Source organism: Phoca vitulina, unplaced genomic scaffold, assembly GCF_004348235.1.
Source record: "Phoca vitulina isolate PV1807 unplaced genomic scaffold, GSC_HSeal_1.0 scaffold18, whole genome shotgun sequence".
Taxonomy (NCBI): Eukaryota; Metazoa; Chordata; class Mammalia; order Carnivora; family Phocidae; genus Phoca; species Phoca vitulina.
The window spans coordinates 9930206-9949540 of NW_022589721.1; the positions used below are offsets into that span (position 1 = coordinate 9930206).

Here is a 19335-nt window from a genome sequence, read left to right on the forward strand (position 1 = left end):
ACATTTGATCTGTGAGGAAGCAGATCTAGAAAAGAAACGAAATGTTTCTCATTTCTTTTGCCTTTTTTTCTATATATAAATATTTTGTTGTCATTTCTTTTCCTCTTAGAGTTTGGTGGAAATATTCAGGGAGATGTGAGATGTGCTAATGGTTATTAAAAAGTAACAATGTTATAACACCCAAGGTATTTATTTTCAGGATAAATATATAACTGCAGATCCTGTTAAACATAAATATTTATCCTTCAAAAGTTGAAAGAGCAGTTTATCCAAGGCTAAGAAAATGACCATGAACTTTTATTAACTTCCTTCCTTCCTTCCTTCCTTCCTTCCTTCCTTCCTTCCTGAGGGTGGGGAAGGGCAGCCGGAAAGGGAAAGAGAGAATCTTAAGAAGGCTCCATGCCCAGTGTGGAGTCTGACAAGGGGCTCAATCTCATGACCCTGAGGTCATGACCAGAGCTGAAATCAAGAGGCGGACACTTAACCAACTGAGCCACCCAGGCACCCTGGAATTTCATTAACTTTAAATAGGCTTAGAACATCTCAAAATCATCCAAGATGCCCTTTTAATTTGTGCAAAAACTAAGAAGAGTTTTGTAATGAAATAGTACTCAGTAAGAAAGTCATAAATATTGACCTTAACTGTATAATAGAAATGTGAAATTTGAAAATAAGTATTTTTTAAAAGAAAATATTTAAAATAATGAGCCACTAAAGCAAGTGCTGCATGAATTGGATAATCAATAGACAACAAGGAAAGGACATACAAAAGTAATGCATATGTTGAAATGTTGGCACTTACAACAAACTTTTAAAATAATTCATGTTTCATAAAGTCATAGTGTTATTTAATTTTCTTCTCAAAATTATTTCCATGCTATAAACCTACATTTGCCTTGCCTTGTTTCCTTGGAATAAATAAGCTAAAGCTGTCCGAGATGGACAGCAGAAGTGCAAATGAAGTGCAGCTCATTCAGTTGTGACCCCATTTCATTTCTTCCCAAGAAATACTTATCTCAAAAGTAAATTGGTGCCATTTCCAGCTGGTAATACATGATAAGTATGAAAATGAGTCCATCTTTGACATTTAACATGCAAATTTATATTGCTCTCCTATCTGGATGTGTCCAGTAAGAAGAGGAAGTGGTGAGCTGATGCTTTGCCTTGGTGACCTGAATGCGTCAAACTTCCACTTTGCTACTCTGTAGAACAGGAATACGATATGCGTAACTAAATGCTCCAGACAGCCTGCCTGTGAGTACATTACTCCTTGGGAAGGAGGGAGAGACTTCCTAAGAAAACAGAGGATCATTTCAAGCTGTTTTTGAATCCTCAATGGTTAAACTGACCAATTTATCTCAGAGGGGATATATGAACTGAATTATCTAATCCTCTAGAGACTTGGATTTAATTGCTGTAGGTTAGGACCTGGGCATGGGTTTTTATTTCAAAAGTTCTGTGGGTGATTGTAATGTGCAGCCAGGGATGAGGACCACTGGGCTAAATGAAACCCTCAGGATATGAACCTGTTTCTCAGAAGCTGAGTGCTTGGTAACTTCCCCTAGCTCTCTATTCCTATCAATTTCATCTTCAGTTCCATCCTACTTAATCACAGAACTGCTGGATTTCTTCCTCTCCTTAGATAACCTCATCTACTTTACAGACAAAAAAAAAAAAAAAAAAAAACTGGGGAGGAGGAAGAGCACCATTTGAGAATAATGCCTTCTGTTTCCCACCTATAAAATTACCTGCACCTTCATTGGTTCCTTCCTCACAGTCTCCCACCTGAAAGGAGAGTGTGTGAACTCCTATCCAACCTCAGTACAATCCCCTCTATTCTGAACTCCAGACCCTTCATACTGGGGAACTATATCTTCCAATTGGCCCAGCTCTCACCTTTATCTTTTTTTTAAATTTTATTTTATCATGTTATGTTAGTCTCACCTTTATCTTTAACGTCTCACACGCACCTGAGCCATGTCATCATTTAAACTTTTCATATCTTAAAAAGAGCCCTTCCCTAATTTCACGCTCCTCTGTCTACTAACCTAGCTCTTGCTTTTGCCTTACAGTTAAGCTTCTGCTTTCACTTCAAGCCTCAATTTTTCTCACCTCATTACTCCTCAACTATAGCCATGTGTCTTCCACATCAACAATTCCAATGAAAATGGTTTTACCAAGGTCACTGGTATCCTCTTTGTTGTTGAACTCAAGGAGTTCTTATTTTTCTCAACCACTGTGCAGCATTTAACAATGTTGACCAACAATTGTTAAAGGTCTGCCAAAAATCTCTCCTCACTGTGGTGTTACAACACCATTCTCCCCTATTATCCATCTCTACTTCCAGCTACTACTTTTTAGTCTCTTTCACAGGCTTAACTTCCTCCCCTTATCCTTTATATATTGGTATCCTCTCCAATCTACTTCTCTTCTAACCCCTTCTCTGCATTTCTCTTATCACTGACTTAATCAAAAGTCAAACTGGACACCCTGCCTTCAGTGTTACCTCTGTCCACTCATATTCCATTTTCTATAATACAGTGCACCCTGATATTTATGCCTTTTCCCATGTGGTTCCCTCTATCTGTTGTACCCTACACAACCATCACTGTTTCCTTAGCCTTGTCTACTGTGTTTTCAAGGTTCAGCTCAGCTTCTGCCTCCTGTTGGAAGTCTTCTCTGTCAAGCCCAGAACACCTTTTATATAACTCTAGCATGGAGTTTATGATAAATTATTATAATTGTATATTAACTCTGGGATTTTCTCTTGCCCCCCACCATTGAGAGTAAGTTCATTGCAAGTAGAGATTTTGTCTTAGTTATCTTTTTATCTCTGGTACTTACCCCAGTGTCTGACTGGCACATAATTATCACTGAATAAATACTTGTTCAATGAATTAAATTAATAAGTAATCCTTTTTAAAAAATTAAAAATAAAAAACTCTCCTTCTTTATGCATCCAAAACCCAATATTTACCTTGTCATTGGCATATAAGACCCTTCAAAATAAGATCCATCTGTTTAACCAACATATCTCCATTTTAGCCACCTTCAATATGTTTATGCTCTTCCATATTTCATTCATCAGTGTCTTGCTCTCTTTCTAATATAGGTCTCTTTCATGACCCTGCAACTTTATGTATAGTTTTCTGTCTTGTATATCTTTCCATACCTAACTTACCGGTCTGTCTGCCTCTCCTTCTTAAATCCCTATTTGCTTTTTAATCAAATTTTATAGACTTTTCTAAGCAGAATGGTTGTTTATCCTCATTGAATGTAAAGCACTGTGTCTATTCATCTGCAATGTCTGTTATTGTGATGTATGGTAATACACACATTTCTGTTGTGTTTTTCCCACTAAAGTAGAGCACCCATCTTGAAAGAAAGATAATTTCTAACTCACCTTTTTTTCTCCTTTTACCAAATAAATATTTAGCACTCCAATATCCATTTTGTTTAAAAAATTATTTCCAAAATAAAGAAATATGCAGTAATATTCAGCTTGAAGAGAAAGTGACTAAGTGATATATTCATGGTCTATGGAATTTATTTCCCAAAGGTTAACATTCTCATTTCTGTCTTCTGTCCTTCCTTTGTTTTGAATTGTCTTTATGACATAAACATTGTCTGTGCAACCATGCCTCTGTGGCTTTAGGGATGTTCTCTGGTTGTTTCATTCTGAATGTAGTGTTTTCAACGAGACTAAATTCCTCAAGGGCATGATTTGTTCAGTTCTATTCTGTGCTTCTTACGTTGTGTCTAGCATAGTGAGAAACAAAACATTCATTCAGTCAAGTATCTGTGAGGGTGTCCGCCATGTACCAGGCATGGATAGTTGTTGGGGATGCTGTTGCTATAAACCTAGATATCCAGAAAAATTACAGTCAGACTAGCTAAACAGTAAAACATAGCTTACACCTTAATTCAAGGGAAGGTCTGCCAAAATGTGATAAATTCTATATGTTCATATCAAGGGTAAAATTCATGATTCCTTAAATTTCAAATAAACTCAATTTAAATATTAATAATTTTCCCCTTCTCATCAATCCTGTCTCTGTATATTTTGCCTATGCCTTTTGTTTCCTATTTGGTGTCTATGTCTTTCCCAGGTCTGCGTATTTTTTGTTTCACATTGTACAATTCTCTATTTTGAGTGCATATAAAAAGTGTCAGACATTCTAGTGATCGCGCTATGATCACTTTTTCCACAAACTCTTCTGCCCAAAAGTAGCTATCCTGCTATTTTAAAACAAAAGTGAGTTTGCACTATGGAGGAGCTTAGTAAGGGAGTCCCTCACTCCACCATCTTTACTTCTCCCATCATTTTATGTGATCAGAATTAGTGGAAAGGGTAATAAGTCATCATAGATCATCCAGGTGCTTTGTGATAATAGCACATCCTGTCAGCAAACATAGGATAGAAGGCTTTCTACATTACAAGGGAATTTTGAGGAATCTCATAGATTTACTGTAAAAATACAAAACACAAAAAACGCAAAAAAGTCATTTCATTTTAACAATTCTTTGAAATTCCCTTCCAAATAAGTAGTTTCTCCTGCAAATTTTGAATTTCCTGTGCTGATTTTACTAGTTTTCAATTTGTTCATCCTTGCATAAAGATAACACATTTCAGGTTTTTCCTTGGCTGTTCAGCTAAAATGTCCATTGTTTATTAGGTTATTATTTCCTTAGTCATTTGTGCTTTGTTCATTGCATAGTCCCCTTTATTCCCATTAAATTTCAAATCCTCAGGGCTTTAAAATTATGTATGCCAAAAATAAAAGAGTTGCTTCTTGTTTATTTTCTCTCCCAACTCACATATAATTGTTATTGATAAATTTTAATAATATCTTCATTTTCCATTTAAGAACTCTCAAAACTATAGCCCTTAGAATATAGCAGGATCAAGAATCACATTATAATCAACTTTGTTTTTCTAAGGATACATTATTTAAAATGAAGATATCATAGAAGTACACTTATTAGTATGGAAATGTATAAACAAAGATAATCCTTTAACTTAATATGAAATTATATTTTAAATAGTAAATGAGGTATAAAAGACCCACAGATTCTAAACTACTTTGAAACACTTTGATGACTGATAACTGCAGTTTTGGCCCTAAGTAAAAGCAACATTTATCTATTTTTTAAACTGCTACCTAAAACATAGTACAATAAAGCACAGTAATACTCTGCTAGCAATGTTTATCAGATATTACCATCATTATTATTGTTATTATTATTGCCTGCTTTGTGCCAGGAACTGAGACAGACACTGGGCTGGCAAAGGTAAAGGAGAACATTGCTATGGACTTAATATTTGTGTCCCCCCAAAATAATTTATGTGTTGAATCCTGACCTCCAACGTGACAATATTAGGAGGTAGAGATTTTGGGAGATGATTAGTTGGTAAGGGAGCAGCCTTCAGGAATGGGATTAGTGATCATATAAAACAGATCCAAGAGAGACCCCTCCCCTTCCCACCACGTGAGGTTACAGTTTGAAGGCTACAGTGAGGAAGTTGTACCAACCAGTCGTCATCTAGGACTTCACAGTCTCCACAACGGTGAAATAAATGTTTGTTGTTTTAAGCCATTCAGTTTATGCTATTTTTGTTACACCTGCCAGAGCGGACCAAGACAAACATTTAACTAAGAATAACCTTAACATGTTCTAAAGTATAGAAAAGCAGTAACTGTACTTAAGAATATTTAGAATTTATAATTGGAAGAAGTCCACAGTAATCACCAAAAAAGCAAACGGAAGCCTAGGAAATGTTAAGCAAGATAAGCAAGGTCATACACCCAGGAAATGGAAGAGTAGCAATAGAATGTTCTCACTGATAACTATCGAGATACCTTCCCCCCCATTATATAACAAAACAATTATTTATTTGCTAACTATTTGCATATTTTCCTAATAAATTTATGAGGTAGGCAAAATGTGTGGAATGTATTTCTGAGCAATTGTTGGAAGGGCACTATTGAAATGCAAAATTTCTAATTGTTCGGGTAGTTTTGAATTTTAAATGATATACATAAATGCATCACTATCATCTGCATCACATAACATGTAAATGACATCTTCTCATTAAAATATATTCATTGTCAGAGCTCAGTAAAATGAATTTGCTTATTAAAATTATATAAAAAATTTCAAACTATTATTTTTAGGAAAAAAAGACCATCAAGAAACATGAGTGTATGATAAATATCCATTTCTAAACCATCTGTCTATCTTCTTCACCATATGTCACTCTATTAATTGCTAATATCACCCTTATTATGCATCATCTCATCTGTAACATTATTCCATGAAACTAAGAAGGCATCAATAACAGCTACAGACAAACACCTGCTATATGCGTTTCTGGTTGATAAATTTCAGCAGGTTCTGGTTTGCTCTTGGGCAAAATTTTCTAATTGCTTTTGCATAACAGGAAGTCTTCCACCAGGCAACTTTTTCTGGTTACAATCAGCACATTACTACCTTTTTGAACTCTTTGTTACAATGAACTAAGTCTCCCCATAATATTTGTTCAAAATGTTTATTTAGCAACTATCATATGCACAAAAATATAGGCATAATGGTCACTGGACTAAACCCTGTGAAGAAGAGTAAAATATGAGTAGGAACCTGACACATATGTGAGAGAAGTTTGAAAACTTTAAGACCCCCAAAGCCCTTAATAAATATTCGTTAATGAGGTTCATGGCCCTTAGCTTTGGCCAGAGCAATTATCTATCAAATAAACTGTGATACCTATTTTTCCTTTGTATGTGAAGAAAGGAATTGAACTGAGGTTCAGTGATCCTTCCATTTAAAATCAAAGGTGGCACTGGGCTGGCAATCTATCTATCTATTATAGATAAACCATATTGGTAACTGTTCTCTTCTTGGCAATATTCAAAAGAGATCCAATGAAAATTCCAGCGCTATAGAAGTATTGATTATTTTGTTCTTTCTAAGGTGATTTTGGTTGAAGAAATATATCTATTGACCATAAAATGGTGAGGGATCACTGCCAAAGAGAATATAATTAAGTACTAAATTGTGTGGTAAAGATAGTAAATGTGAAGTGGGGTTAAAGAAGTGGGGATAAAGGATAATTGAAATAGGAGAGAAGTTTTGGAGGAGGTGAAAGGTGAGTAAGACTTTGAAAGATGGGTGGGAAGAATATGGTTAATAGGTATGCTTTCATTCAGGACAAGTCACACGTATATGAAAATTAGGACAGTGATTCTGTTCAGTATTGAGATGCTGGGACAAACTTCTGGTGAGAATTAAAGAAATACCTGGATGGAGACAAATCATGGGTGATTTTGGAAATCAAATGAGTTAACTATTAGCGGCAGCTCCCCAAGCACTACCAATTCTATCTATTAAGTGGTTGTGTTTCAGCCCATATTCTTGATGCTTTTATATGGATTACCTCATTGCATCCTCATACAAATTCTTAACTCCCTATGGAGTAGGTCCTAATGTATTAGAACTCTCTTTTACAGATAAGAAATCTGATAATTATGAAGAGAGTTTATTACTTACGTAGAAGATCAAAGATTTGAACTGACATACTCTGATACCTGAGTTCACATTCTTGATTGTCTCATTTTACTGGCTCACAGTGTGAAGTTGAGAAATAAAATGGGGCCTTTGAACATTATTGGGACATAACAAATGTGAGATTTTGATGGGATTAGCCTGCCAGCAATACGTATGATAAATTATAGTCCAAACAAAAACATATGAGTCAGTTGTAGTATATATACTATAGAGTGGTGAGGACAGGAATGAAGGATTTAGGGTGCTTCCAAAAAAATTAAGGGAGGAGTTATATAACATAACCCTTCCTAACTTACCTCACTTTATATTCTTTCATATATATACCTAACCAAACTGGAATGCCCATCCTCCCCCACCTTGTTCCCCAGATACGCCAATTCACTTTGTGATTTCACTCGTGACATATCTTCTATATGTGGAATGCTTTCCAACTTCCTATGTTTGAAATCCAAAACAATTCCCAAGTTCTGCTCCTCCATCTCAAGTTCTGACCATCTCCAAACATGGAAATAGTCTTCCTCATCTGAATTTTGCAGAGAATTGTTCCTCTCTTGTAAACAAAATAGTCTACTATATATTACCTAGTTTTGTGTTTATGCCTTTTAAGTAATACAAAATAATTAAAACCATTACATGCTGTGTATCCGACATAGTATTTTTTTTTAAGATTTTATTTATTTATTTGACAGAGAGAGACACAGTGAGAGAGGGAACACAAGCAGGGGGATTGGGAGAGGGAGAAGCAGGCTTTCCAGGGAGCAGAGAGCCCGATGTGGGGCTCGATCCCAGGACCCTGGGATCATGACCTGAGCCGAAGGCAGACACTTAATGACTGAGCCACCCAGGCGCCCCTATCCGACATAGTATTAATTTGGCATCCCTACCAATGTTCATTAATGTTTGTGGAATCCAAAATAAATAATTACATTAATAATTGCATAAAAAATAAGTGAATAACTAATTCAATAATGGAATTAAAAGGTGACTCCCTGATTTTTACCTGTTTCCAGTATTTTCTTTCGTCTTCTTTTCTAATCCTCTCTTAGTCACCCCTTATATTACTCTCATGAGTGGTTCATGCTCTTGTGCCTTGACGGATAAAAACTGGTTATTTGGGCCACCCAAATAAATATTGACTGAAAATTTGTCAAAAATTTTGTCTAATCTATAAATATTAGCTCTCTTAAATACTTCCTAGTCAACAAATTATCAATTCTTCAATGAATGATGTTTCTTCGAACATCACGAATATCTAAAATAAACATTCTACATATTATTCAAGGGCATAATCTGCTTCTTTGCATAAACTTCAGCTTTTGGATATCTATTGCATTTCCAAGAAAAGAATAATTGTATCCATAAGTGTAAACTGGCAAGTATCTCGTATACATATCCCATTTAGGGAATAAAAATCTTTGTCTGGGTTTGTGTAAAATCCATTAATATTAATTTCTAAATTGCTCTTTTTATTTTAATTCATAATTTGTTATTTGTGTGAACTTTCAGTCCCTTTAAAATCAGCATTTCTTGATTGCTCAACCATGCAATACATAGACAGCAGCTATATTAATAACCTCTCAAAGGTGCAGTGCACTGATACTGTTATTTATGCTGCTGTCTGGGAAAAAGCTTATTTATTCTGTCCAAGCACCCATGAGACATGAAAACTATTCTTTGTTCAGACTCACTGTGGATAGTCATTTTAAAACTTCAATTACTATTTCAGCATGTTCCTTCCATTACTGTTTCCAGCACCACAGCCAGTAATTTCTAATAGCTAAATGTACTTTATAAACCATACCCACATATGCCTGCATACAAAGAATGAATAAAGCTATGTATAAATGATTAGTGTCTGCAGAAACGATGTAAAATTTAGATGAAATAATATCAATATATGAATCTTGAACATGCACATTTTATGCCTCCCAGCTAATATATATATGTTGATATATATCATCATGTGTCTTGGAATCAAAGAAAAGTAATCATACATTAATTTTCAACAAATATTTCTTGAGACTGAAGCTAGTAGAGAGCTGCCCCTTGTGCTATCGGGTTTGTAAAACATAACAAAATAATGTAACATTATTTCTGCCTTTGAACAATTTACAATCGTAATAAAAATGATTCATTCTTTTTATTGAAATGAGAGTCTTGAATGAAAAAAGATGGTTTATAGTCTCAATCTTACTTTATGTAGACCTTAAATTCCATGATCTGGCTATAACTTTTCTTCCTGTGTGAGGTTTTGTTTCTGCATTAACATTAATCTTTTTTTCTTAAATCTACTCTCTATTTTTTCCAGTCTTTTTTGCCATCAAAAAGCACACACATCTAATTTATGAAAAATTGAAGCAGTATACTTGGATCACACCACTTGAAACCACGATTTTCACTACATTGTCCTTTATAACTATAATTTGTCTTGAGTGGAGGACACCATAAAAAATCAACTTTATACAATTTACTGTTCTATTCATTGCCAGAACATTGATGAAAGTTACTCCCACAATACCTATCATTCAGTGTCTACTTTTTAAAAACCAAGCAAGCCATTTCAGACCTCAAAGCCTGGAAAAGTTTGTTTTTTTTCTGTGTCATTGTTATAATTGTATTTCATAGACAACTGTTTGTGTGTAAACTGGTCAGGTTTCCCTGTTCGTTTGGCAGCTGTCATATTTAAGTCTAACATTCTTTAAAGTTGTCTACTAACTTGTATATGAACTTTTGTTTAGGAACATGGAAATATTTTGCCTTATTTTATTATCCCCATTTCACTATTTCTTTTTAAAGTTATTGCATTACATGTCATTTTCAAAGCCTTTGAAAACAAAAGATAGGTCATGAGTACACGTCTACCTGTAACAGAAAAGCTTTACTTGAACCTGAGAAACATCTAGATTCTCTCTTCTTCTTACTCTGAGTTGCCTTTGCCAAGTGAGTGGAAGGTACCTGTTGCTTCCATTTTATCATTTTCTGTTTTCTCATTAATTTTCTGAAATCTGGATTTTCTCCCCTTTCGATGAAGTCTTAAAGACTTAAGCCTTGAGGACTTAAAGACAAATATATTTTCCAAGTATTTGAACTTGGGAAAGTGACTATTTCTCTTTACATCTTACTTTTTCATTTCTAAAATGGAGATAATAGTGCCTCAATCAGTTTGTTTTCAGGATTAAATAAGACAGTGGTTAGCACTATGCCTGCCACAGAGGAAATGTCTAAAAGTGTTACCAATGATGACAATGTTGCAGTAAATGGATAATCTTCCATACAACTCCGTTTTTCAGTTTCTTCATACTTATTAACAGCCTAAGATTTTTCTAATCTCATGGATTCATCTTTGAGCATCATCTTTGATTCTTTCTTGTCACTTCTTTTTTCCATATCCAGTTGTCAGATACTTTCTCTTTGTCCCTTTATAGTAGCTCTCAAATCTGCCCCTTCTCTATTCCCCTGATAACACCCTTATTACACCTGAGGGTAATCTATAGAGTGTGTTGACTCACTGAAAATGTTCCCTGAGGGTGAAGAAGGGATAATGACATTTTGAGTACTAAGACACTGAAATATGCAGAGATGCCATTATTAAAAATAACAATAACAGGGGCACCAGGGTGGCTCAGTTGGTTAAGCATCTGCCTTCGGCTCACGTCATGATCCTGGAGTTCTGGGATGGAGTCTCACATTGGGCTCCCTGCTCAGCAGGGAGTCTGCTTCTCCCTCTGCCTTTCACCCTGCTTATGCGCGCTCTCTCTCTCTCTCTCTCAAATAAATAAATGAAATAAAATAAAATAACAACAACAACAAAGAAGGAATTAAGAGTGCCAGTAAGCCAAGATGAGGCATTTTCAAACATAGCTTAATAAAGTTTAGAAAACAGGCGTTTTATTTAATTTATATGGAAATATTTAATTTGTAGAAAGGTGATGAGAATAAATCTTATCTGTAATTACTGGTAATATGGGAAGCCAGAGAGTCACCAGTGCCTTGTATTTCATATTTATATAATTATTACATTGGGAACCTAATACAGCAGTTCACATATCAGAGATTTTCAACAATATTGCTAAGGACATAGGTTAAGTATTTCCTTAAAGACTGCATTACAGCTCAAATATTTAATTGAAATTTATGCTCAATGGAACAAAGTTCACACTATTAAAATGTCAAGAGAGCATTTTGATTTTAAGGGTTTTTCTTTACCTTTACATACAGGCCTGTGATCACTCCAAGCAGCAAAGACTTCAGCTATCCGTTGACAGGTGATGCTCTTAGCACCTTGCAGGACATAATCCTCATCACAAGAGAATTGCACAGTTGATCCAAGGCTAAAATTGAACAGAGGATTAAAAAAAACAGGATTAGAAAAATATAACATAACAATTAGTCTCCACTTGGTAATATCCAATAGGTTAAAAGGTTCCATAGTGGCAAAAAGCATCTTTCTAAAACATATGAATCTATTGTAAGTCAATAACATGCAGGTGTTGGTAGGTGCTACAGAAAGCTGTCATCAAATTTAATTATCTTGTTATTAGTTGTAGAAGCCAAGGTTAAGTAATTGACTAAATCTCCAATCCTAAGTAGGTGGTAAACATGAAGCAAAAAGTAGTCTTCCTAACTTGAGTCTCAGCACTTATATTCATTGCAGTACTTTTCCAGCAGGTATTTTTATGTGCATTTATTTGGATGAATATTTGCACATCAATCAATCAATCAATCAATATTTAGGGCTGCAAAATTATGTTGATTGTCTTTCATATAAAATTCACCCATCATTTATTACTTAACCTACTGTAATTCTGCTTCCTTTTCTACTGAAAGTGAAGTTACTCAAAATGATCATTTCTTAGAACCCTAATTTCTAAGGGTAATGGATGTCTGCTGAAACAAAAACAAAAACAAAACAAAACAGAAACCTGACCATGCATTTTCCTTCTTAAAATCCTTGAAGCACAACTCACCAGAAAAAATAAATAAAGTCCAATTTCCTTTATATAGCATGAAAAGCATTCCAGCAATAAGTCTGGCCAACTTCTCCACCTCATCCCTAACCCAGTGCCACATGTGAACAGTATAGCAGCTGACAGTTTCTGTACATGCCATGCTGCTTTCTGTCTGCACTGTTCTCCCTGTCCCCTCTGCCTCAGGGTACTACCTGCACCCTCTCACCCAGCCTTTGCCTGAACAGCTCCTATTTAGGAAGCTGAGCTTGTCATGGAGACAGATTACATGGTCACATTTGTATTGTAAGAACGTATACCTGGAACAGTATAGAGTGCAGTTTAACATGCAGATTTATTAGATAATAGGGGTGGGTAAGAAAATAATTCTGATAGTGTAGGCCAATGATCGGTAAACTATGTCCTGCAGGACAAATCAGGTCCACGGCCTGTTTTTGTACAGCCCAACATGTTAAAAAGGTGTTTATACTTTCAAAAATTTGAAAAATAATATTTTATGAAATGTAAAAATTGTACTCAATTCAGATTTCAATGTGTATAAATAAAGTTTTATCAGAACACAGGTATACTTTCATATATTTATATATTATATATTTATTTATATATTATGTATTGCTGTTTTCATGCTACAATGTCAGAGATGAGTAGTTGCAATGGAGATTTTTGGTTTACAAACTATGCAATACTTATTATCTAACTCTTTATAGAAAAAGCTGGCCAACCTCTTACCTAGGCTAAAGACGACCAAAAAACCTGAACTAGGCATGACAAAGAACAGAAAGGCTTAGTGTAGGAAAAAGTCTGTAGGTATTATAATCTACTCTCCTCTGGAGGCATTTTATTTTTTTCCCTCACTGTTTCCTTTTAAAAAGGTGGGAATGTGAACTGATACAATCACTGTGGAAAATAGTATAGAGGTTCCTCAAGAAATTAAAAATAGAATTACCATATGATCCAGTGATTCCACTGAGTATTTACCCAAAGAAAACAAAAGCACTCACTCAAAAAGATATATGCAGCATAATTTACAGTAGCCAAGATATGGAAGCAACCTGAGTGCCCATCTGTAAACAAATAGATAAGGGAGATGTGGTATATATACAATGGAATATTACACAGCCATAAAAAGATGAGACTGTGCCATTTGCAACAACATGGATGGACCTAGAGGGTATTACGCTAAGTGAAATAAGTCAGGTAGAGAAAGACAAATACCATGATTTCACTCATATGTGGAATATAAAAAAATGAATAAACAAACAGCAGAATGAGAACTAAAAATACAAAGAACTGATGGATGCCAGAGAGCAGGTGAGTGGGAGGATGGGCAAAATAGGTGAAGGGGAGAGGAGGAGAGAAGATGGCAGAAGAGTAGGGGACCCTTGTTTCATCTGGTCCCTTGAATTCAGCTGGATATCTATCAAATCATTCTGAACACCTGTGAATTCAACCTGAGATCTAAGAAAAGAATTTCTGCAATTCTACAAGTAGAAAATCAACCACTTTTTGCAAGGTAGGAGGAGCGGAGAAGTGAATTTGAGGGGATTTATGGGAAGATAAACTTCAGGGGGAGGGAGCCTTCGGAAGCTGGCTATTAGAAAGTGATATAGCAGTGGAGCACAAAATCAGAACTTTTAGAAGTCTGTTCCTGTAAGGGATATCCCTGCCTGAAATGTGCTCAGGTGGCAAAGAAGGGCAGAACATTAGGTGGGACAGTGTGGTCTCAGGATCCCTGGGGTCATAGAAAGAACATGGGTGCCTGAGCGTGGCAGAGTTCCCAGGCACTGGAGCAGGGAAGCCAGCTGCAATCAGTGAGGCCAGGAGTGGGCTCTCAGCGTGGTACTGCCATAAACCACAAACAGTGGCTCTATCCGGGGGCCACTCTCCAAGCAGGGGCCCAACAAGCAGCAAAACCCCTGCATGACCCTCCTCCTTCTCCTGGGAGGAGTGGTACAGGTGCCCCCATGATTGAGCAACCGCTCCCGGAGCAGGGGCCCAGAAAGCAACAGACTTCGGTGAGACCACCCCACACACACACTCCCCTGGGACGATTGGTGCAGGTGTGCATTGCAGGAGTCTGCAGAGTTTGGCCACACAAAGATGCTTGACTGCTTTTCCCTGATGGTGCACTGAAGAGTGGGGGCCTAGATCATTCAGCTCAGGGGCCGGAGATCTGGGCACTGCAATTTTTTTTTATTTTTATTTTTTCATCTTCTAAAGTGGTACAGAAAGCCCTCACGGAACAAATGCCACATAGAGCAACCCTAAGCGGCTTACATTGAGCCTGGCCCCCTGGCAAGGGGCAGTGTAACTCCACCCCAGCAAAGACACCTGAGAATCAGTGCAACAGGCCCCTCCCACAGAAGACAAGCAGGAACATCAATCACATACCAAGTTTATGGATCACTCAGAACTGAAAAACTCCTGGGCTAGGGGAAAAGAGTATACAGAAATCGAGGTTTTTTCTCATGAGTCTTTAGTCTTAAAAATCTTTTCCTTTTCCTTTTTTTTTCTTCTCAACTAGTTTCTCATTTTATCAAATCTATGTTTTTAAGTCTATTTTTTAATTTTCATTTTTACATTATATTTTATAGATATAAAATGTTCATCTACTGTTCATCTATTCGTCTCTGGACAAAATGACTAGAAGGAGAAATTCATAGCAAAAGAAAGAACCAGAGGTAATACTCTCTGCCATAGATCTAATTGATCTGGATATAAGTAAAATACCAGAAATTGAATTCAGAATAATGATTATAAAGTTACTAAGTGGGCTTGAAAAAAGCATAAAAGACACTAGAGAATCTCTTAGTGCAGAAATAAAATCTAATCAGGCCGAAATTAAAAGTGCTTTAACTGAGATGTAGTCTAAAATGGATGCTCTAGTAGCTAGGGTAAATGAAGCAGAGGAAAGAGTCAGTGACATAGAAGATAAAATGATGGAAAGGAAGGAAGCTGAGCAAAAGAGAGAAAAACAACTAATGGACCATGAGGGGAGGCTTCGAGAAATCAGCAACACCATAAAGCAAAACAATATTAGAATTACTGGGGTCCCAGAGGAAGAAGAAAGAGAGAAAGAGAGAGAGACACATAAGGTATATTTGAGCAAATCATAGAGGAGAACTTCCTTAATCTGAGGATGAAAACAGACATTCAAGTCCAGGAGGTACAGAGAACCCCCCTCAAAATCAATAAAAATAGATCAACACCCTGACACATAATGAAGCTTGAAAATTTCGGAGATAAAGAGAAAACCCTAAAAGCAGCTTGAGACAAGAGGTCCTTAATTAAGTACAAGGGTAGGAACACTGGACTGGCAGCAGACCTATCCACAGAGACTTGCCAGGCCAGAAAGGACTGGTATGATATATTTAGGGTACTAAACGAGAAAAACATGCAGCCAAGAATACTTTATCCAGCAAGGCTGTCATTCAGAATGGAAGGAGAGATAAAGAGCTCCCAGGACAAACAGAAACTAAAAGAATTTGTGATCACTTAACCAACCAAGGAAAAAATATTAAAGGGGATCCTGTAAGTGAAGGGAGAGCCCAAAAGTAACATAGACCAGAAAGAAACAGAGAGACTATGCAGAAACAGGGATGTTACAGGTAATGCAAAGGCACTAAATTCATATATTTCAATAGTTGCTCTGAATGTAAATGGGCTAAATGCTCCCAATCAAAAGATGCAGGGTATCAGATTGGATAAAAAAGCAAGACCCATCCATATGCTGTCTACAAGAGATTCATTTTAGACCCAAAGACACCTCCAGATTAAAGGTGAGAGGGTGGAGAACTATTTATCATGCTAATGGACATTAACAGAAAGCTGGGGTGGCAATCTTTATAGCAGACAAATTATATTTTATTTTTTTTTAAAGATTTTATTTATTCATTTGAGACACAGAGATACAGAGAGAGAGAGAAAGAGAAAGCATGAGCAGGGAGAGAGGCAGAGGGAGAGGGAGAAGCAGCCTCCTCATGAGCCAGGAGCCCAATGTGGGGCTCGATCCCAGGACCCTGGGATCATGACCTGAGCCGAAGGCAGACGCTTAACCATCTGAGCCACCCAGGCGCCCCAGACAAATTATATTTTAAACCAAAGGCTGTAGTAAGGGATGAAAAGGGACACTGTATCATACTTAAAGAGTCTATCCAACAAGAAGATTTAAAATTATAAATGTTTCTCATCCTAAATTGGGAGCAGCCAATTATATAAACCAATTAATAACAAAATTAAAGAAACACATTGATAATAATACAATAATAGTAGGGAACTTCAACACCCTACTCACAGCAATGGACAGATCATCTAAGCAGAAGATCAATTAGGAAACAAGGGCTTTGAATGACACACTGGACCAGATGGACTTCACAGATAGATACAGAGCATTCTATCCTAAAGCAACAGAATACACATTATTCACAAGTGCACATAGAACATTCTCCAGAATAGTTCACATACTGGGTCACAAATCAGGTCTCAACTGATATCAGAAGATTGGAATCATTCCCTGCATATTTTCAGGCCACAATGCTTTGAAACTGGAACTCAATCACAAGAGGAAATTTGGAAGTAACTCAAACACTTCGAGGTTAAAGGGTATCCTACTAAAGGATGAATGAGTCAACCAGGAAATTAAAGATTAAAAAAAAAAAAACCCATGGAAACAAATGAAAATGAAAACACAATTGTTCAAAACCTTTGGAATGCAGCAAAGGTGGTCCTAAGAGGGAAGTACATTGCAATACAAGCCTTTCTCAAAAAATTAGAAAAGTCTCAAATACACAAGCTAACTTTACACCTAAAGGAGCTGGAGAAAGAACAGGAAATAAAGCTTAAACCAAGCAGGAGAAGAGAAATAATAAAGGTTAGAGCAGAAACTAATGAAATAGAAACCAAAAGAATAGTAGAACAGATCAATGAAACTAGAAGATGGTTCTTTGAAAGAATTAACAAGATTGATAAACCCCTAGCCAGACTTATCAAAAAGAAAAGAGAAAGGACCCAAATTAATAAAATCATGAATGAAAGAGGAGAGATCATGACCAACACCAAGGAAATACAATCACTTTTAAGAACATATTATGAGCAACTATATGCCAATAAATTAGGCAATCTGGAAGAAATGGATGCATTCCTAGGAACTTACAAACTACCAAAACTGAAACAGGAAGAAATAGAAAACTTGAACAGACCCATAACCAGGAAGGAAATTGAAGCAGTAATCAAAAATCTCCCAACAAAGAGTCCAGGGTCAGATGGCTTCCCAGGGGAATTCTACCAAACATTTAAAGAAGAACTAATACCTAGTCTTCTGAATCTGTTTCAAAAAATAGAAATGGCAGGAAAACTTCCAAACTCATTCTATGAGGCCAGAATTACCTTGATCCCCAAACCAAAGACCCCACCAAAAAGGAGAATTACAGACCAATATTCCTGATGAACATGGATGCCAAAATTCTCACCAAGATATTAGCCAATAGGATCAAACATTAAAAGGATTATTTACCAGGACCAAGTGGGATTTATTCCTGGGCTGCAAGGGTGGTTCAACATTCGCAAATCAATCAACGTGATACATCACATTAATAAAAGAAAGGACAAGAATCATATGATCCTCTCAATTGATGTAGAAAAAACATTTGACAAAATACAGCACCCTTTCTTGATTAAAATTCTCCACATTGTAGGGATAGAGGGAACATACCTCAATATCATAAAAGCCATATATGAAAAAAACACAGCGAATATCATTCTCAATGGGGAAAAACTGAGCTCTTTTCCCCTAAGGTCAGGAACATGACAGGGATGACCATTCTCACCACTGTTGTTCAACATAGTACTAGAAGTCCTAGCATCAGCAATCAGACAACAAAAAGAAATAAAAGTCATTCAAATTGGCAAAGAAGAAGTCAAACTCTCACTCTTCACAGGTGACATGATACTTCGTGTGGAAAACCCAAAAGACTCCTACCAAAATTGCTAGAACTCATACAGGATATTGATATAAAATCAATGGAATTGATGGCATCAATCAATCAATGGAAATCAGTGGCATTTCTATATACTAATAATGAGACAGAAGAAAGAGAAATTAAGGAATTGATCCCATTTACAATTGCACCAAAAATCATAAGATACCTAGGAATAAACCGAACCACAGAGATAAAGGATGATCTGTACTCTAAAAAGTACAGAACACTTATGAAAGAAATTGAGGAAGAAACAAAGAAATGGAAAAATGTTCCATGCTCATGGACTGGAAAAGTAAATATTGTTGAAATGTCTATGCTACACAGAGCAATTTACACATTCAATGCAATACCTATCAAAATACCATTGACATTTTTCACAGAGCTGGAACAAATAATCCTAAAATTTGTATGGAACCAGAAAAGATCCTGAAAAGCCAAAGCAATCTTGAAAAAGAAAACTACAGCTGGTGGCACCAGAATGCTGGATTTCACGTTATATTACAAAGCTGTAATCATCAAGACAGTATGGTACTGGCACAAAAACAGACACATACATCAATGGAACAAAATAGAGAGCCCAGAAATGGACCCTCAACCCTATGGTCAACTAATCTTCAACAAAGCAGGAAAGAATATCCAATGGAAAAAATGACAGCCTCTTCAATAAATGGTGTTGGGAAAATTGGACAGCCACGTGTAGAAAAATGAAACTGGATCATTTTCTTACACCAGACTCAAAGAAAAACTCAAAATGGATGAAAGACCTAAATGTGAGACAAGAATCCATCAAAATCCTAGGGGAAAACACAGGGAGCAACCTCTTA

At 36.3% G+C, this 19335-nt stretch overlaps 1 protein-coding gene across 7 annotated transcripts in view; it reads right to left on the bottom strand.

Annotated features, from left to right (window-relative positions):
- The window catches only part of CSMD3 (CUB and Sushi multiple domains 3), a 1192082-nt gene that overhangs the window by 633082 nt on the left and 539665 nt on the right, over positions 1-19335 (bottom strand). For all 7 annotated transcript variants that reach the window (XM_032415697.1, XM_032415696.1, XM_032415695.1 and 4 more), the window contains one exon: positions 11773-11897. In XM_032415697.1, the coding sequence (XP_032271588.1) occupies positions 11773-11897 (125 nt within the window). The remainder of the gene's footprint in view (positions 1-11772; positions 11898-19335) is intronic.